The sequence below is a fragment of the Columba livia genome, chromosome 1 (genome assembly GCF_036013475.1).
Source record: "Columba livia isolate bColLiv1 breed racing homer chromosome 1, bColLiv1.pat.W.v2, whole genome shotgun sequence".
In the NCBI taxonomy this organism is placed as follows: domain Eukaryota; kingdom Metazoa; phylum Chordata; class Aves; order Columbiformes; family Columbidae; genus Columba; species Columba livia.
This window is the reverse complement of record NC_088602.1, coordinates 196,440,934-196,461,707: the sequence shown is the minus strand read 5'-3', so window position 1 is coordinate 196,461,707 and position 20,774 is coordinate 196,440,934. Positions and strand designations below refer to the sequence as shown.

The window sequence follows — 20,774 nt, the reverse complement described above, 5'->3', positions numbered from 1 at the left end:
CGCATCTGACTTCTTCAGTTCTCATCAAAAATTAATCCTACCAGCTCCACGTCTGGCCCATCCTAAACAGACATATCTTTTCTTCTTTCTGCCATGTCACACTTGCACATAGATCATACATTATACTGGGAAGGATAAGAGAAGGAGAAATGCACCAAAACACGAGGCACCTAATATATAAGCATAACGTTTTCCAGCATGGCACAATCCAAAGTAGCATACATAAAACACTTTATCCAGTTTGTTCTATTCATAATATTGATTTGTAGAACTGTTAGATCCTATATGATTATGGGTTTTGTTTAGCAAATATCTTTACACTTAATTTAACCTCCTTGCAAATGTTAGAAGCAACAGCTCCTGGATGTCAAAATCCAAATGAAATGTTCTCCAAATGTGGTTCTACATTTTTGTCCTGTGCTTAATAATCTTCTGTGCATGCTGCAAGGCCTGTTTCCTTAGAGATTGGGGGGGGGTTGTTTAATTTTGAAAAGCTGGACGATGAAGTACAGAGTTCTATAGTGTTTCATCAATATATTTTTTAAATCTCATTAATTATTTGCACGTTCTTTGGGTTTGTTTTGCTTCCTCCCTTCCAATGCCGTTGAGGCCTTAAAGCAATCCAGACAGAAGTCAGGTTAGTGCAAGAAATAATTTATATTCTGGCTTTGCCAATACACGACTTTACAAAAAACAAAATTAATGTCCTGAGAGAAAGATTTAGATACATTAACTATTTTTCCACTCAAAGCTCAATTTGCTTATTATTACTCCAAAGCATAGCCTTGGCTTAACTTTCTTTGTCAAGTCTAGTTAGACATAAAAAAAAAAAATCTGTGCTTAAAGACCTGAAAAGAGAATAAATGTGGAAAATTTATACAGTCCCCGCATTTTTTAAAAGAGAAATTCGTCTTGTATTATAGAGACTGGACAGATTCATTAAATACAGATGGACCTTCCAGATCCACCTTAGGCTTCTAGCATGTAGCCAAATTGTTTTTCTGCAGAACAGAATGATGTGAAGAGAAACTATGAAGCAGATCCAAGATGTGCAGGTATTGTGGTCACAGACATTGCACAGGCAGCTAAAATCCTTAGCTGAAGTGTTAACCCCCATTATCTCTAACTCTCCATGTAAAATTGTGCTAGATTAAGAGTACTGAATGCAAAGTAAAGTTTCTGTGATTAATATCAACCCTTATTGCTCCAAAGCACACAGTAATAGCTGCTTTGCCTACAGGCTTCAAGATTACTGAGAGCGGTTTTTTTATACTCTCACAAAATGTATTAAGTACTTGCTATTATCACAGGCTGTAATATTCATCAAGGTCTGCATTTAACTGACATCCAAAGAGCCACACAGTCCTTACATATAGATGTACCGAAACACCACTGGAAAATTCTCCTTGAGGTACTCTACCCTAGACCAAAGTACGTATTGTGATAATCCCGGCTTAAAGATTTTTGGAGTGGGAGTGTTAAACAGGGTATTATCACGAACTCAATAAACAGGTAGATGACTAGAATTTTTTGATGGTAGTGAACAAAATAAGTTTCTGAAGAATACATGAAAAATCTGTAGGGAAAAAAAAATGTTACCCTGGGAGAGAACAGGAAGATCTGGCTGAGTTTTTCTTTCTCGTTTGAGAGCAGGACAGTAGGTATCACTATGTAAAACAACTTCAAAGAAAAACATTTCCAAACTAACCAGTGGCAGGCTCAAAGGAGTAACCACTTTCAAAGGGCAAGCTCTCCCTTCCATTCTTTTCTCACACGAAAACTAATTTGCTTGATTAGTAAGAGAAATAAAGTTCTCCACATTCAGTTGTCTCTCAGGGGGAGCCATTTCTCACTGGGCACCGTATCTACTGTGGAAAGAACAAGGGCTGGAAAAGACCTTTATTGTATCAGAACTGCAATTTCTCTTTTAGAAAGCCAGCGTGGTAACAGGCAGAGTCAGTAAGTAATAACTCACGCGGTTTTCTGGTTGATGGGTTGTAGCAGTTGCTATGTCTTCCACATTTCCTCCAGGAGCTCCTAACCGTAGGTATCAATTTGCAGACTTGCCAGCCTACCCAGTAATATTGAAGCTTCTCACTTTGAAAGGTACTGGAAATAATGCAAATAACATTTTTCCTCTTTTCCACTCCAATTACGCTTCACAGCTCCTATTGCTACAACTCATTCCACCTATACATTTTAATTTCTTAAGTAAATCATCAGTGAAGTCTGCTGAAGAATATAGCAAGTTTTTTCTCCATAAACACGTATTTGCTTATCATTCATTGGTGTAACAAAAATGTCTCCACCAACCACTTTCATTTTCTTCAGATTTTATTAGTAAAATAAAACCTAGGCTTCAAGCTAATGACTGCAAAGCCACTTCCAGGCATCAACACAGACAAAGCAGAACAGTATTCTCTTCCTCAGACATACCACGGACACTCGCTCTCAGCCTTCCCCAAAAAACAGCAAATGAAAGCATTTTTCTAACAAGCTCCGGTTTGCTTTAGTACTACAATAAGTGATTTCAAAGACAGCAATTATGTAGCAAGGTTAAAAATACTTTAGGAGACAGAAAAAACCTCAAACTATGGTTTAGGCAAAAAATCCATGACATTTGAAAGCTTCATAGATAAAATTAGTTCTTTATATGCATGCATATGTACGCATTTTAAACACAGTTTAGATACTTATTTTGGACTCTAGAACTACAGTATGTATGTTTTTAAAACAAAAAATGAGCAACTATTCAATAATCAATAATCACAAAAAATACACTATATTACAGATACAAATGATGGAAACCAGCGCACACAAACAACACAGGAGGGAAGAAAGAAAATAAACTGAATATGACACCAACACAAATATGAATTTAAATTAACATACACATCAATCATATTCTTTTTAGCAGAGGAAATGGTGAATCCAGCACACTGGCTTAGTTCAGTTTCCTTACTATTATGAATTTATCATTATAGCTTATTACTTTTAAACTTCTCTCACAGATCTTTTTATGGCACTACATAAAGAGATCTTCTATCAGGTTCCTTAAACAACCTCGTAAAAATAATTACTCAAGGGCTAAGGTGGCAAAGAGAGGATGAAAGAGTACTTCATCACTAAAAAAAAAAAAAATCAGACAAGAAAACACACGGTACTTCATCTAATTTTTCAGATTCTGGTAACTTAATGTGAGGAATATCACCACTATCAGACTGATGTGAATGTCTTCCTATGTTTGAACTGAACACGGGGGCCTGACAGATGGTTTTAACTACTTAGAGCAGTCATTAACAACTCAGGAGTGAATCTAACTACTGCCCATAGACTTTATGTTATTGTCTAAAGAAGGCAAAATATGCTCCTGTCACCGCAGCTATATGGAAATATGCAGAGTTACTGTGTATGGTCACTGAACTTTGATTCTAAAGGCAGTAAGCCCGCTGGATCCTTTCCACACACTTTATATAGCACTTCCAAACCAAATGAGCCAAGGGGGTAACTGAATAATAGAATCAAAGAATGGTTTGGGCTGGAAGGGACCGTCAAAGCTCATCTAGTCCAACCCCCTGCAATGTGCAGGGACATGTTCGACCAGATCAGGTTGCTCAGAGCCCCGTCCAGCCTGGCCTGGGATGTCTTCAGGGATGGGGCATCGACCATGTCTCTGGGCAACCTGGGCCAGTGTTTCACCACCCTCATTATAAAATATTTCTTCCTCTTGTCTAGCCTGAATCTCCCCTCTTTTAGTTTAAAACCATCACCCCTTGTCCTACTGGAAGTGGCCCGGCTAAAAAACTCTGTCCCCATCTTTCTCATAGGCCCCTTTTAAAGACTGAAAGGCTACAATAAGGTCTCCCCGGAGCTTCCTCTTCTCCTGGCTGAACAACCCCAACTCTCTCAGTCTGTCCCCACAGCTGTTCCAGCCCTCTGATCATTTTTGTGGCCTCCTCCAAATGAGGCTTCAATGTATAAACTCAACCCTTACACTGTGGGCAATCTTAACAAAACGAAAAGGACACAGTTTATGTTGCGATAGCTATTCACGTTGTGTTTGCTCTTTACTCATAGGGCAATTAAGATCGTAAGACTTTTGTCTCTTAATTTCAAGTAGAAGAATGCTCACTACCAGGCACAGCACATGAACTCCTTGTCCTAACTAAGAAAAACTCCTGTTGCCTTCCTGTTTTTTAAAATGACTAGAAATAAAGTCTCTCCAAGGTCTCTGTTGAATCAACAACTCTAAAGGAAATCTTCCTGGTTTCTTGTTTTGTTTAAAATTCACAATTCCACTGCATCAGGAGGTTGTACGGGGGTAGCTGGCGCAGCTCCTGCTGCTGCCCATCCCGTGTACTCTGCCGGACACGGCGCCCACAGCATCGAGTATACGGAACCAGATCCTGACATTTAAACGCTACACGTTAAGTTCAGCTGCCTGTGAATCCAATTCAGTGTTCTAAGCCAGCCAGAAAGCTAACTAAACGTTTCTGTTTCTCTGCCGTGCGCCTTGCACAGCACCATCACGAGCAAGGCCCTGGAGATGCCAGGCGACGCAGCAACCCCAGCAGCAGGGAAGAGCACTGAAAACTTTTTCCAATCCAAAATATTTTGATGACAGCAAGGTAAGCAACCACCTGGGGCTTGAAACCACGAGGTACTATTTCCTCATTCTACAGCCACACAGTGCCAGCACTCCAGCAGCCTTCAACCATTGTGCTGAATTGCTTCCCAAGTTACAGAATCAATGTTCTTGCAGGCACTTCCACAAGCTCGAACAATGCAAGCAGGTGGCTTTTTTCTCTTTATGTTTGAAACAAAACAGAAGATATGATGTCAGAACTCCAAACGCCTTTCCATAATTATGAAAACCCTCACTGAAATTCAGTAGCAATTGCCATCTTAGTTCTAAGGATACTTTATAAAAGCAGGAACCTGTCAAATTCTCAGAGTACAACATTAACGAAGGAAAAACTAAATTCACAGGAATATTGCAATTTTTATAGAAAAATAAAAACTTCATCTTGAAATTTACAGTGACTACTTAAAATTTTACCAATAACTGCTACAAGATACAGCACCATTCATCATGAATGCTTATACTAGAGGACAAACTACTTCCATGCAGAAAAGCTTCAGTCAGACTGATGTTATTCAAATTGCTATTAAATTTAGCAGTCATACTTCCTTCCTGAAGATAACTGATATTCCTTTTTTTTCTTTACTAAAATGCTTAATTAATTGTGCAATAATGCACTGGGATCATGATTTAACTACATCGCTAAACCAAATTTACTGTTATAATATGAAAAGGACACCTTCTCTGTATATGAGTGATATTCAGTACTGGTTCTGTAATTCTTCTTTGACATCACCTCATTGGGCAAAACTACAAGATTTCAGTATTAATTGTATCAATTGCTAAAGGGCATTCCGTAACTTACACATTTCCTCATGAGTACAGGAACTTCCAGTGCTGAAAAGGTCAACAGTTCAACAGTTGAACATGGAATACTACTGAACAAATAACCCATGACTTACAATTACACAAAACCAAATGAATCTTATAAGACAATTCTTATTTCATAGCATAAGTAGGTAATTTTTCCATACCCAAGCTGCTATGCTTAAGCTGACTGTGCACCTTGAAAATTAATACAGATATACATATTAATAATTGAATATATCTAAAAACAGAAAATGTATCTAATAGTATAATGTATCATATATACGGTTTATATGCAATATGTTTTGTATCTATTTAAAAATACTTGTCTTTGTGTTACTTCCAAAGGTGTAAATCTTTGCAAATAAAAGAGGAAGGAAGCACAATGAAATTATATGTAATTAAGCTGGAAAATCCAATTTGTTTTAAATCTATGAAGGTAATTCTGCAATGGAGAAACTGAGATCAACAATGTCCCATGGGTAGAAATGTTTCCTAGGAAGGGAAAAATGGAAGTTAGAACCAAAAGGAAAAAAAAGCCAAACACGCACACACAAAACCAACCTAAACAAGTCGTTATAAAAATAACAAAGAAAGCTGTATGGCAATCAACAATCACGGAGAAAAGAAAATAAACATTAAGGATTGGACAAGGAATAGAAGAGTAATTTTGTGGATGTCAGTCTTTACTACAGAAAAGGAATAACAGTCTTAGAATCATTCTCAGTAGATTAAAGAAATGAGAATAAAGTACTTGTGTCAAAAGAAAGGAAAGATTGCATTACCATCAGAGTCAGGATTGTACTTACGTACAAATTCTAGCAGAGTTTTTGACATCTATTCAGCATATGACTCTTAAACAATAATAAAACCCTTTACAACCAGACTTATGTACTGGACAGGAGTCAGAGTCACACCTTTTCAACATAAAAGCATGCTGCAACATTATCCGGGCCAGCAAGCCATAATATTAGTAGCAGGTACAACAGAACAACTTGACAAATCCAGCATAACAGGGGCACATCAGTTCAACACCCAAACGCCAACTGCTATTATCCACTGTTTATTTTTCCTTGATATTATAAAAGTTACCTGATTTTCAACTACATTCTACCAAAGTTCTTCGCAACAGTTTCTTGAGGAAACTAAGATGCAATGAGGTAAAAATCACATTTTAGATATGAATCACAAGCTGCTAGAACAGTTACAAACAAACTACACAGAAGAGCTACACTAGAATGGGGAATCCCACTGACCAGGGGCAGTGAGTGCAAGGTACAGGAGGACCCATTCAGTGGGAATTGTGCAGGTGCACCTCGTAAATAAGGACAACCCCAGGGCAAGATGGCCAAAATCACACAATGTTCATTTTCAAAAGTGACTTAACCTCTAAAGAGATTATGTGCCACTGAAAAATTTGTATGTGTTAGGAGCCCAAGTCTCTTACAAATGTGAGAACAGATGACATTTCTAGACCCAGAAGTACTAAAATTCTAACTAGCCACTAAATGAGCAGCAAGATTCAGACTAGGAAACAAGATGTGCAGCCCAAAGAAAGAAACAGAAAGTGCTGCTGAAGCACTCAGGGGAGATAATTGTAGAAACTGAAAGAAGAATAATTCAGAGAACAAGGGAAGTAAGCAGACACAGTTTCCTAACTGTACCAATAAAGATCTTCATGAATGTGTCTATTCCATGACACCTGGATGTTAAGACAGTCTGTGACAGGTTTATGTAAAGTTAAACCCTAAAGCACATTAAAAGAATGTTAAAGCTCCAAAATCAAAGACTCTGACAGAAAACACCAGAACTGAGTACTTCATTTGACCCTGCTAGACCTTGTGAGCCTAAGGAGCATTCATAACCAAGCAAGCTGTTTCAAAAAACTGCAGGGCAAGAAGCTGCATTCCAGATGATCTTAACGACTCACCAGTGGAGTTTAGACCTCCAGACCTGCAGAAGACATACCGCTGTTTCAGAATGCAGTAACAGTCAACACTAGGACATTACTTTCTGTGTGTAGAAAGTAAGAGAGTGGATAAAAGACAGAGGAAGACCAAGAAACACTACAACATCCAAATTTTTGGACTTCCTGCTCTCAGCAAAACAGAAAACGTATTCTAACAGACAGTTATGACTCCTGAATTCAATTTAAAAGTACCACATGGGCATATGCTATGGCAGTTGCAGTTCTCTCTACCCTGCGCACCCGTGTCTGTTTACACGCACCTGGCTCTGTTCTGTTCCGCTCCGCTCTGCTTCAGGCTCCTGGCTCTCTGCATTCATTTTCTCCCCACATCAGACCCAGGAGCATCAACCCTTCACAGTTCTATTCCCAGTCACATTCTGGGTCTCCCTCTACCCTTGTGTTCCCATTCTCAGTCCCAAGGCCCTTCATCACCAGTCTCCTGGTTTAAGACACCTGCTGTTCCCTGAGATTTCTACCCTCTAATTACCCTCCCACCCCAACTTGTCGCTCCCCTAAAACCCAAAATATCAAATTCCTTCTCTTCCATTCTGTGCTATACAGAAACAGGTATGAGAACAGCATATTTTTCTGTCTCTTTTGCCCACTCCTCCCCGTCTACCCTTTGAGGATGATGTCATCTGTTCACACCATCTCACCGAGCAGCTGCACAGCCATGGCTTGTGAGCATGTCTATCCATCCACCTACTCCTCCTTGCCTCCATATGGTACTGCTGCTTCTCCTCATTCTCTCTCCAGAAAACTTAAGCTTGGTAGGTTCACAACTCAGCTCTTTATCATTCTCCTCAGACAGTTTTTGCAGATGAAGCTTCTGCCATTATCACCTCCTGTAATACAGGGAGTCTTTTGTGACCCCTGTGCCCGCGACTGAACCACATATCCCTGCTACATCCAAAATCCCGCTACAATCTTTCTCCATGTATACATCTTTTTCTTTCTAACACTACAGCTCATCCAATAGCTCCATCTTTGCTCATGCACACACTGAAGAATTATAAAAGGAGATGAAGATTCATCTGTTTAAATTTAGACAGGCTTCCCTACTTATCCTAAGTCATACTGAAAGTGAAGCAAGTAAATCTCTTTAATATATTAGTATTTATGCTTTCATTTCAGGAATCCTCTTTATCACGTCACCCTTAAGAGCTCTGCTGGTATCACTGGTTTCAAGCTCTTGGGAGGCAGACGACACAGAAACGGCTCAAAGAAATCAGCGTAGCCAGCTGGTACCTACCGAGTCTGTGATCTTTCCTCAAAGTTTCTGCAGTCTTTATCTAGGTATTTTCTAAATGTAAGAGAGTGTGGAATAGGAAGCATGCTAGACGGATATGTAGCCATTTTAAAAAATAAAGTATTAATAAATAAAGTTACCTAAAGATAAATAATATATTGGAAGGCTGTCTGAGAGAAAAAGAGAAGAAATTCAAACATCTGACTTACAAAATCACATTTTATAATTGCATTAACAACTTAAAAACAGAGGACCTCATCAGAATTTGACAAAAAGTGCCATCTTAATATAGTTGCTTATATAAGAACCATGCTTTAACATTTAGTACTTTATCGAACTTAAAAAATATATAAATCTTTAAGGAAAGGAAAAAAAAAAAGCCCTAAACCCCACACTTACTTGAGACTAAAAACCACGAGCAGAGCATTTTATAGTCAGGTATTCTTAAATCACTTGCTTCAGCAAAACAATTTAAAAAAAAAATATTTGGGACTGCATACTGAATTTCCAAGGTTTATTTTAGCCTAAGTACTAATTAAAACAGATATTGTGTTACACTTCTCCTGTCCCTCGTGATGTGGTTGTGAGCATTGTTTATACTGATAGAACAGATTGGGAAAAATAAGTTACCAAAAAAGAAAAGTGAAAATAAAGACACCTCCTGCCCCCTGCGAAGTGAAGGTCAAGAGGATCATGCAAGATGTCCTTACAAAATGCTGTGAAGTCTCTAGCAAAATTCATGTGGAACATACAAGATTTGTTTTTAGAAGTTAACATTTCAACAAAATTATCAACCTACACTACTATACATACATTGGACGTGGTAACAGATCCTAAAAATCATTCTTTTCTGATTCATGAATTAAAATTAATTATCGGCCCATTTTGAGGGTCTGAATAATCTTTGTGAAGCCTAACAGAAATTTTCCTTAAATACATGCAGGTACCAACTTGTCCTGAGTATAATTTATTCAAGTCAAGAGTTAAATGTTCACTTGCATATAAATCTATCAGGTGAAATTCAGCATGGCTCCGAGAGGCAGTTTTATGTCAGAGATGTTCTTAGAATAACAAAAAAAGGCACAAATGGAAAGCAGGCAAATTCAAATATAGATTGTTGGAAGCTTTTTAAGTGACAAACGTTTAATCCCATTTTTTTCAGTGTCATGTGGTTTCCAGTGTACACAAAGTAAAGAGTGAAAAGGTAAAAATAAAACTGCCATCCCCTTAATATATTCCAGAATTCATTTGTAAATTTAGTCCCTTTACAAAAGAATCCTTATATAAATCGGGGAGCGGCGGGGGGAGCATCGCTCCCATATCTGAAGCACAATTTAAGCCCAGCATCGCTGACCAATCACAATTAGTGAACGCACTGCATCTCTCTGCAGTGAGGAGCAGCCACAAGGTAGGCTGGCATTCTGCACAAGCTGCCCCTCGCAGGCTCTCGCTCAGAAGCGCTGCTTTTCTTTTTCAGAAAGCCTGAATCCCAGTGGTGTCTCTGGAGACAAGAAGCCTTCAGTATGTTAAATTACTTTCATTATGTATTTTCAGATGCTTATTGATTCTACCGTAGGAAGAGCGGGAGACTGCAGCAGCCTGTAAAGCAGAACTAAAGCAGTGTATACATTAGCAGTATGCTGAAACAATGGCACAGTACAGGCACAAATTCTCATTAAGGTCCTTTTTTGAAGATATGCTTATTACCCTCTTTCCCTTCTACTCTGCTAACAAGTGAACAAAATGAATCCCTCCAACCTGGAACTGCTTCACCTGCATCGAGAATTTATCAAATCTTTAGTGGAGGTAAGATCTGTTCCTTATTATGGTATGCAGAATAAGCAACATTTAGCAAAAATATGAGAAGAAAGGGAAGAGATCAGATGCCATTTACATTAAGCGCTAGTATCTTGGTATGTTTGAGACCAGGAAATATTCAAATGCTATTTCCCCCATTAAAAACACAGTGGTAGAAAAATGTTATTTTGTATGAAAGACTTGTAGAATATTAAGAACCTGTTCTGTTCATGCAACGTAAAGACAGTACAGTTTCAGCTAATACAGTATGGGGGGAAAATACAAAATGCAACTGGGAATATGATTTCCTCCCTTGGCAGTATTTTCAAATATTGGCAGCTGAATATGTTACAGATTTATTCAGTTACTCTTTGAAGGATCAGATAGTCTATAATTGGTGTATACTTATTGCTTTATGAAGGCTGGCTAATACGACTAATCTCTGCTCAAGAAATCCTCCTTTTTTGTTTGATTGGTTTTTTTAAAAGAAAAAAAAAACTTATTTCTTTCATTACCACGTACATTTGAGCCATTTATTAAAAACACAGATTTGCTAAACATTGATTTCAAGAACGGAAATTGTAACAGTGTGCAAATTAAACAAAAGCATATTTCCTATAAAGCTCGTTGACTCTGTTTAATTTCTCATTAGAAGAGAGTTGTCTGTATAAACTACCTGCTCACAGGAGCTATAAAACTATATTTTCTAGCTCTGGTCACAGACACTCTACGTCCAACAGTTATTGGTTCTAGTCAGGGTTTTTGTAACCTGCACTATTTGCAGAACAGGAAACCTGCCCAAAGCACTAAATTCATGTAAGCTGCCAGAAGAATGACGTGATTTTAGTAGCAAATAGTGAACACATTAACTGATTTTCTGTGTAATCTATAAGATCCAATTTTAGAGATGTTTTATTCATTAAATAAGTGATATTAGAAAATATATATTCTTGCATTATTTTATTTGGAAATTATAAGCCCTACTTTTAACCTTTTTTTTCCTCCCCTTCACAAGGGCATGCAGCAACTAATTCAGTTTTACAACTGACAATACGAAGAATGCAGTTGACCGGGTATCTTTCTAGCTGTATGACCTACAAGCAGCAGGATGCATCACTAAAATGTATGCTTAAGACATAAAGGAATTAGAAACAAAACATGGAAAACACTTGTATCACCATTTACGTGCACGACACTCCAGCAATATACATGGAAGACTAACACATCTGCTCAGATTTTCATTAGAAGAAGAGTGCAATGATTGATTCTTAAAATGGTGAGCATTTCTTAAAGAGGGATTTATAATTTAAAACCAGAATTGTGGAAACTACTGATGCATGAAGAAACAATGAAATATGAATTCCCAAAAGGAGCATATGCATACTTCACCAGCAAGCTGAATAAGGGTCTAACCAGGCTTTTTCTATACTACTTATTAAATAACTTATTTGTCATAATGACTAATGGATATTTTTCTCTCCATTTTATGGTCTGTTATGTATTCTCCTTAAATGAAAATAAACCAAATTAGGTAACTCATGGTTACTCTCAAAGCACATGAACTGGATTTTATGCTGTATAGCAACTTCTTTGACTAAGCCATCACTCAAAAGTAATGAGCAGGAATATTACAGAAAGAAATACGCAACCATAAACTGAAGGATGTCTACATGCACTCTGAACACAGAGATCAGAATTCATTTTTTTTAAAACCTGGAAAATAAAAACAGGCTTCTACAAAATGCAACAGGGGAGAGAAATTAACATCTCTTAAAAGAAGGTTTATTTGTTATTGCTGGCTCGAAACTCAGAACAGACACGCAGAGTATGCACTGCTCTGAACAAGTATCTCAGGTAATTAAGACGTCCCCGTGTTTAATCAGAATTTTTGCTGCTGAACTGCTGGAACAAAACAAAAAAAAAAGAAAATCAAAACAACCTGCAAGGAACAAAATAAGAGCCCAGCTACCGCTTGGTTTCCAGGTTACAGTGCATGTCAGTATCTGTCAGTGACACCGCGTTTCAGCCCATGTCACGCTGCTGCGATGCTCTGAGGGGCCCCTGAGCCTGAGGGACCAGGTAGGTCAGCGCTGCCCCGGCTGCTCCGGGTAAACCGGCTCCCTGCCCTCACTCGCCTGCCTTCATTTAACTGCAACCTGACCAACGTGACAAGGAGGGGATGTTTAACCTGTCCATAAGACCGAGCATATCTGACGCTTCCTGTTTTCACAAAAATTCAGTTATCATAATGTTAGAGACAAGGTTGTCATTTGTTTTAGCAGATCTGTGTTTGATTTCCTCCTGGCTTTTGCTAATGCATTTATCCAGTAGTGCATTTGGAATGGTCTCTTGAAATCCAGTCACAGCCAGGACAGCAACCACAGAGGGAATCGCATTCCTGAGGGTTAATACAAACCTCACAGAGGTTGCCTAAATTAAGAAATTAAACAAAGCTTTTGAAATATTTCTTGTTTCATTTCACACCTGAGACTAATACGTTCTAATTTACATCTTTTGTATTTAAGAGGCACATGTGAAATAACTGTTGAAGCATACCAAGAATTTTCATCCTACAATTTGCAATTAATAGTATTGTGCAATTGAGGCTTTTCAGAACTGCAGATGAAATCCATTTGCATATTGTATCCCAAGTGTGCTTAACTCATACTTCCATTTAAAAAGAGCTCATTTTTGTTCACCTTAGTGCTATCTATTTTTAATGTATTCAGAATGAAACAAAGGTCCGCATTTGAATTTATTTTCATGCCAAGTACGTCCCCTCTTAAATTTAAAGGTACCTTAAAAAAAATCAACTATCATAATAAGAAATTGAATAATCTCTATTTATCCAGTTCATTACAAACTCAAGAGCTGCCTAACAAAATAAATAATACAGACATCAGGTATTACATGCAGATGCTACATTTACAACCTGGTATGTGTACTGGTATGTGTAAAACAAAGCAGAAGAGCCACAAATATAAAACAACACCTAGATGTAATAAATGCTACTTTTTTTGAACCTCACTTATTCCTAAACCAGACATGCTATTTATATAAATCTATTGGATTTAATTGCAGTGTGTATGGAAAAAAAAAAATCCCTGAGACTATATTGGTTTTAAGTATTATTTTCTAAAATTATTCCCTTAAATCTATTCTGGGATTAAAACTAAATACTCTTCTATTTCATATAGGCACTGATTTATTGAATAAATTGAATATTCAAATCAGAAAAAGGAAATGTAGTATCGCAAATTTGATTCCCCCAAAGCCACCTAAGTTTCGCACTTGAAATTATATATGCTTCTATAAAATTGTTGTAGTGGCTTCATACATGTAGATGCACACAAGATAAAAGTGAACAGAAGTCTTCAAGCTCCATAAAAATCTGCTGAATTCCAGACCTTCAAGTTTCAGCCCACAACACTGTTGCAAACTCTTCCTAAGAAAGAGGCTGCTAAATGGCCATAAATAATTTAAATGTTCTTTTAGTGATACATAAGCAACAGTGCTCCATGTTCCTATCACTTTCAAGAGCCTTTTTAAAATGATCTTGAGTACTAATTTGTTAATACTTAACAACATTCTTCTATAAATGACCCTCAATGCAATACAAAGGCAATGCACAAGTACAGTTTATTCAACAAATGGGCCCTTTGTGAAAACCACATCACTATAAATAAAGCCTTGTCTCCCTAAGTGGAAGCTTTTCACTTTTTTTTTTTTAAACAAATCCTGCTTTCCTTTAAAAAGGAAAGACCTTATTCTAGATCCTCAGGCTTTTGAGTCCATGCCAACTAAAGGTCTAAACATCCAGTAAATCAAGAGTTCAATAGAATAGATGCTTTTCCTCCCTCATCCTTCCCCAGCATTTAGCTACAGTAAGTGTTAAAAAAAAGAAATCAAATAGTTTCATATTTTATTTCACCTTTCAGGAGAAAAACCAGCTGCAACAAAAGAATGTGTTTCTCCCCCATTCTGGACGTCAACATGCAGTCTGAATCGAACATCACCGTCCGAGATGCCATTGACGACATCGACGCCAACATGTACCAACCACTGTCATACCCATTAAGCTTTCAAGTTTCTCTCACTGGATTTTTGATGCTAGAAATCGTTTTGGGACTCGGCAGCAACCTCACCGTGCTGGTACTTTACTGTATGAAATCCAACTTAATCAATTCTGTCAGTAACATAATTACAATGAACCTTCATGTACTTGATGTAATAATTTGTGTGGGATGTATTCCTCTAACTATAGTTATCCTTCTGCTTTCACTGGAGAGTAACACGGCTCTCATCTGCTGCTTCCACGAGGCTTGCGTCTCTTTCGCAAGCGTCTCAACCGCAATCAATGTCTTTGCCATCACTCTGGACCGATACGACATCTCCGTAAAACCCGCCAACCGAATCCTGACCATGGGAAGGGCTGTGATATTAATGACATCAATATGGATCATTTCACTTTTCTCTTTCCTGATTCCTTTCATTGAAGTCAATTTTTTCAGTCTTCGAAGCGCAAGCACTTGGGAAAATAAGACGCTTTTGTGTGTGAGTACAGACGAGTACCACACCGAGCTAGGAATGTACTACCACCTTCTCGTTCAGATCCCAATCTTTTTCTTCACAGTTATAGTAATGCTAATTACCTACACCAAAATACTCCAGGCTCTAAACATTCGGATTGGCACCAGATTTACAACGGGGCAAAAGAAGAAAGCGAGAAAGAAAAAAACTATTTCTTTGACCACTCAGCACGAGACTACGGACGTGTCCCACAGCAGCGGAGGAAGAAACGTCGTCTTTGGCGTAAGGACTTCTGTGTCTGTCATCATCGCCCTACGCAGAGCTGTAAAACGGCACCGGGAGCGGCGAGAACGGCAAAAGAGAGTCTTCAGAATGTCCCTCTTGATTATCTCAACGTTCCTCCTCTGCTGGACACCCATCTCTGTTTTAAACACCACCATCTTGTGTTTGGGCCCAAGTGACCTTTTGGTAAAGTTGCGATTATGTTTTCTAGTCATGGCATACGGAACAACTATATTTCACCCTCTACTTTATGCATTCACGAGGCAAAAGTTTCAGAAAGTTCTGAAAAGTAAGATGAAAAAGCGAGTTGTTTCAATAGTGGAAGCAGATCCCCTGCCAAATAACGCTGTAATACACAACTCATGGATAGAGCCTAAAAGGAACAAAAAGATCACCTTTGGAGACCACGAAGTAAGGCAGAAATGTTTAGTACCTCAGGTTGTCACTGACTAGATTTCAGTACTCACCAAAACTCATCAAGCAGAATATGTGAACAAATTGTAAAAACCTACTGCCAAATAAGAAAAACTTTTTTTAACTATTGGCGAGACTGTACATTTTCAATATATATGTTAAATAGAGTAGGTCTTGTATATTCAATTTCTTCATTATGTAAGATATATGTTGCATGGCCGTTTGTTAGCGTAACACCATGTGTATATTTGTCAAAAATATTCAAGTCCTCTTTTTTAGAAAATAAATAGCCTTAAAGAAGTGCAAACTTTTAAAAATATTTGTATGGTTCGGTTTCTCTGTAGATATGAAAGAATTTTTAAACAAAAATTCCACTTGGGAATACTTTTCTAAAGCACAAATACAACATTTTGCATGAGATGGTAATTTTAAATTTAATTCATAAATAATATTGATCGGAAATATTCTGAATGCTATACAGCTACAACTTCGACACATTTTGACCTCATATTTAGATAGCTACTTATTTCAAATTTCTCCAGCATGCAATTACCATGCACGTGTAGACAAAGCCATTTACATTATATCCTTCAAGTAATGGTTCAGAATCGGTTAATTTTGATGGGGGAAAAAAAAAATCACGTTGGTCCAAAAATCGACAGTACTTAAAAAAAAAAAAATAAAAAGGTCTTGCATATACAGTCTTAGATCCTTAGTTTCTACGCAGAAAATACATACATTTGAATAATGACACAGGAGATGTTGAGAGGGTAAGGGGCACAGACAGGCTAAATGAAGGCAAAAACCACAGAGACAAGAAAGTTATTGGCCTCGATGCTAAAAGACCAGCAACACATAAAGCCATTCCGGTGCAAAGGCTCAGATCTTCACACTGAAGGGGCAGAGAAACAGCCAGACCTCTAGTGTGACACGAGAGCCTTTTATACAGAGATTTTTCATTCACACCAGATACCTACACAGACAGAGCTGTCAAGTGCCACAGCTAAAGTAAAAGATTGTTTTCTTGCCCTCAATAACTTTCCTATTATTTTGACTTCACTTCTTAAGCAATGACATTCAGTTCCAGCCATGCAACCGCTTTGTCACCAGCTGATCACCAAGACGGCGAGTTACCCTATTGCTGTATGTCCTGGACAACCACACTACATCATCATGTTATACCCTCTTTTTCTATTTCATCTCATACCTGTCAAGAAGAATTAAGAAGCCACCGTCATCCATAGCACTGTAAGCAAGGATTAAGATATTAATCTGAACAAAAGTTTGTTTAGTGGTTTGCACTATCCCATGCTTAAAAACTCATAATTTCAATGAACAGTGGCTACATTCATTGATTTAGTTACCAATTATGGGACAGAGGGGAGGGAAACGAAACAAAAAAACTATAACTAAAAGGCTAATTCTCAATAAGTATTGGCTGCTATTAGAAAAAAAAAAAAGGAATATGAGAGCTACTTTGACTAAAGTATTACATCAAAAATGAGGATTTCTAAAGAACTTTTCTGAAGTTGAATATTAAAAAATGTGAGTTTAACAGAGGAAAAAATTATTTTCCATCACAACATTAAATTATTAATCACATGTGTATTTCCAGAACTGCTTTCGTGGTTAAAAATAAACAGTAGTATTTGTAACTTAGGCTCATGCATTAGCTTACCAGAACAGAAGATCAAAAAAATAATACTAGAGCTCCATATTCCACAAAGTCCAGCCACTAAAAATCATCAAAATTCTACCTAGAGGTTTTATTATCTTGCCGATAATAATTTGTTAACTAGAATTACTGTGTAGCATATATTTAAACATTATTTCACCGCCTTTCTTCTATAAGCCAGCCCAACCGCATCCGCAGTCAACTGAACCCCCTGACAGTGCTCGTTCCATCCAGGCTGTCCCTGTCTCCTACAAGAACTGCAATCCTTCCTCTTATTCGAGAGGTTGCAGGGAGAAGTAATCTTAATGGTTTTATGCAAGAAGCTCTTTTTCTAAATCCCATATGCTCTGAATTTATCACTGCAAAAACATTATTTCAGGAATAAGCTCTTCTGAAAAGAAATGTGCCCAAAAAACCTAAGCAGGAACTACTATTTTTTCTTTTTTGTAAGACTTTTTCCTTTCTCTGCGCAGCTATCCTCTGTATTCTGAACACTAGAAGGAGGAAAAAGTGGAATCTCTAGACTTAATGGCATAATATGATTTAACTGATTTCTTATCTTGCAATAAAGCATTCTTAAATAAATTCTAAATGCTATTCATTTATTTTAAAATAATTTTCAAAATAAGAAATTATAATGACCAACACATGAATAAGCTTATCCATGGCCTTATCTGAAATAAGCATTTAAGGAGAGCTTTCAGACTTGAGAGCTTTCTGACAACATGACTTGACTTTTCAAAAAGAAATAACTCCTCAAGCACTACATGTTTAGTGTTAAAAGATTATTCATTAGATTCAATGAAGCAGTACTTCACAACAAAGAGAAAATACAGCCTAGGAATTAGTCAGAGAGATTAAGTCAGGTTTTAAAGGTTATGTTGATCGCAGACATTGATTGCCTTCAAGAATCTAAGCAAGTTCATTTTCACATTTAATATTCACCTTTCATCAAATGAAGGGGAAAAAAAAAGAGGATATACACCATGTTGGAGTACACTTGAGGTCTGCACAAGAAAATTCCACATAGAGTAGGGAGCAATACAAGTAAGGATATGTGCAATCCTATATATATTACAAAACAGAATCATACATGATCTGTACCACAAAGACAACACAGATTTAACACAAACAAGATGAAATAAAGAGTAACTAGTGTAGAAACACTGTATATCCTACAGATAGAGAAGAGAATTTGAGGAGGGATATGAAGGTGTGCTGTGGGTGCTTGACAGACAGACTAAAACAGAACGCAAAAATAGGCATCATCACTGGAGAAAAAAGGGCAAATACATGCCACAGTATTGTACAATAAGAAGCCCACTACATTCTTCAAAATGATCTCAGCACAGTGAGTCATTAGTTCAATTACATTTCACACCACTCAGCCTAAGGCAAGCAGAATTGTACAGGACTCACAAAATATCAATTCCCGCAAATACGTTTCAGAAACACAAGCAACCAGCACCAGTTTTCATGTGTTTTCTCTCCTTAAAATGTCAGCTGGTATCTGAATGTGTTCTCCACTGCATCTCCAAACGCATCTCCACTCAATTTTACATTGTAAAATGAGGTTAGCCCACACTAAAAAATACAAAAAAGCTCAGTATAGTGCCAGTATCTATTAGAATATTTAGGAAACGCATCTTAACACACTAGTACATTACAAACCAGTGAAACAGAAATGTGACTACATCACAAATATCTGGTTCCAAGTTGGCAACAACGGATTACAAGGCACTGCTACACAGTCAGAAGTTCTGTCTGCTTCATTACTGCCAGGGGAATAGGAATCACTTCAATGATTTCTCAGTGTATTAGATTTAAAATGCTGTATGCGGGTACATATCAGATCAATACACCTCTCTGCCTTCATTGTTACATAAATACACACATGTACATAATACATAATTATTACACATCCACACACACACCAAAAGTAGAGTTCAACATTAACATCTATTTCATACTTATATCCATTAGCATATATTTTATATTTATATGGAGGGGCTTTTGATAATAATATCTCTGAACTGGGCAGACAGGCACTATGCCGCACCACACATAGACTTGAATGCCTTCTCTTCCCCACCACCACCTTTTTCTCTCTTTAAATGAAATAATACATTCAAGAAGATACATAGTTTACCTGGGCACAAGGAAGAATTTTTCTGCTCTCTTAACTGCTATGTGTATCATATTGCAATGCACATAATGGTCCTTTTTCAAAACACTATGTGCTAGTCATCAGATTTCTTTGATAGCTGAATATGTTAGACTTAAGTGTGTTCTCTCTGAAAAAAAAGCTGTTTAGTTACCAATTGCCGTAAAACTCCCTTGAAAGGAGAGAATACAGCATTCTTTAGCAAAGTTTTGATGTAGTATTAAAAAAATATAGAATAAACTAACTTAACCTTCCTTCTCCCATTGTTCAAACGAAATACCTCCAACATATCACTAAGGATAATCAGCTTCTGTCTTAACAACCTTCCAGCTTTATGACAGCCAAATTCCACTTCACACTTTCTGCTGTAATACCACTGAATTTATTTGTCTTACACCAAGTGGAGAGAAGAATCTGACTCTGTAATTACCTTCTCCTTTTCCTACTTCATAGAACACTCGAGCAATTCAAAGAGGAAAGTTAAACACAGGGTTTGGGATTTGTTTTACTGGGGGGGATTCTGGAGAAGAAAAAAAAGGAAAATCCAAATGGACTCATACCCATAGAGCGTCAGGGAAGAAGGATGTGAGGCAGGCGGAGAGCAGAGGTCAAGAGGAAAAGAGGTGAAGGTGGAAGGAGCCGCTGTAAGGCAGATATGGCCACTGGGACCACAGAAAGGGGGAGGGCAACACATACCCGCCAGGGAAAAGAATCCTAATAAACAAAAGTACAAGAACTACTTATCTTTGAATCACCAAATGTGATATGTGGTTTTGTCAAAATTGCTGGCAGGAGAGGGGAAAACAGCATGAACAGCAACTCCAGAAAAGGCTTTTGATTTAACACATCATACACAGGATAACAGAAAAACCAAGAGAGTGCTTTATTCTATCTAATCCTATCCCGTTTTCTAGAGACAAACTATACATTTTACCAAGTACAAAGTACATATAGAGTACATGCATTCCAAACACAGACCTGAAAAGAAAATGGTATTAGATGTCTGTGCCCAGTGATAAATTTTAAAAAGTGATATTGAGTTTTCTCTGAAATTAGTATTGGTCAGATATCTTCAGTTTGTCTTGATGCCCTGAGTGTGTTTCACTACCACAGTATGTTTTCAATTACTGCTTCTTTATCTCAATTTAATTATTTTTGTAGAGCATCAAATTGAAGGAGAAATATCATTAGACATCTTTATGTTATTTGCTAAAATTAAACTTCAGTGATTACTATAAATTGAGT

At 37.4% G+C, this 20,774-nt stretch overlaps 2 protein-coding genes across 4 annotated transcripts in view; one reads left to right on the top strand and one right to left on the bottom strand.

The window, feature by feature from the left end:
* The window catches only part of COG5 (component of oligomeric golgi complex 5), a 189,039-nt gene that overhangs the window by 141,521 nt on the left and 26,744 nt on the right, over nucleotides 1-20,774 (bottom strand). The gene's annotated exons all lie outside the window — the stretch shown is intronic.
* Nucleotides 9,971-16,007, top strand: GPR22 (G protein-coupled receptor 22). 2 transcript variants are annotated; one of them, XM_021299798.2, is made up of 3 exons: nucleotides 9,971-10,473; nucleotides 11,480-11,740; nucleotides 14,403-16,007. In XM_021299798.2, exon 3 carries the CDS (start codon nucleotides 14,428-14,430, stop codon nucleotides 15,727-15,729), a length of 1,302 nt encoding a protein of 433 aa, XP_021155473.1. In that variant the 5' UTR covers nucleotides 9,971-10,473; nucleotides 11,480-11,740; nucleotides 14,403-14,427; the 3' UTR covers nucleotides 15,730-16,007. The 2 variants fall into 2 exon arrangements, with proteins under 2 accessions (XP_021155473.1, XP_005498158.1); XM_005498101.4 differs by having other exon boundaries at nucleotides 9,975-10,473; nucleotides 11,480-12,543.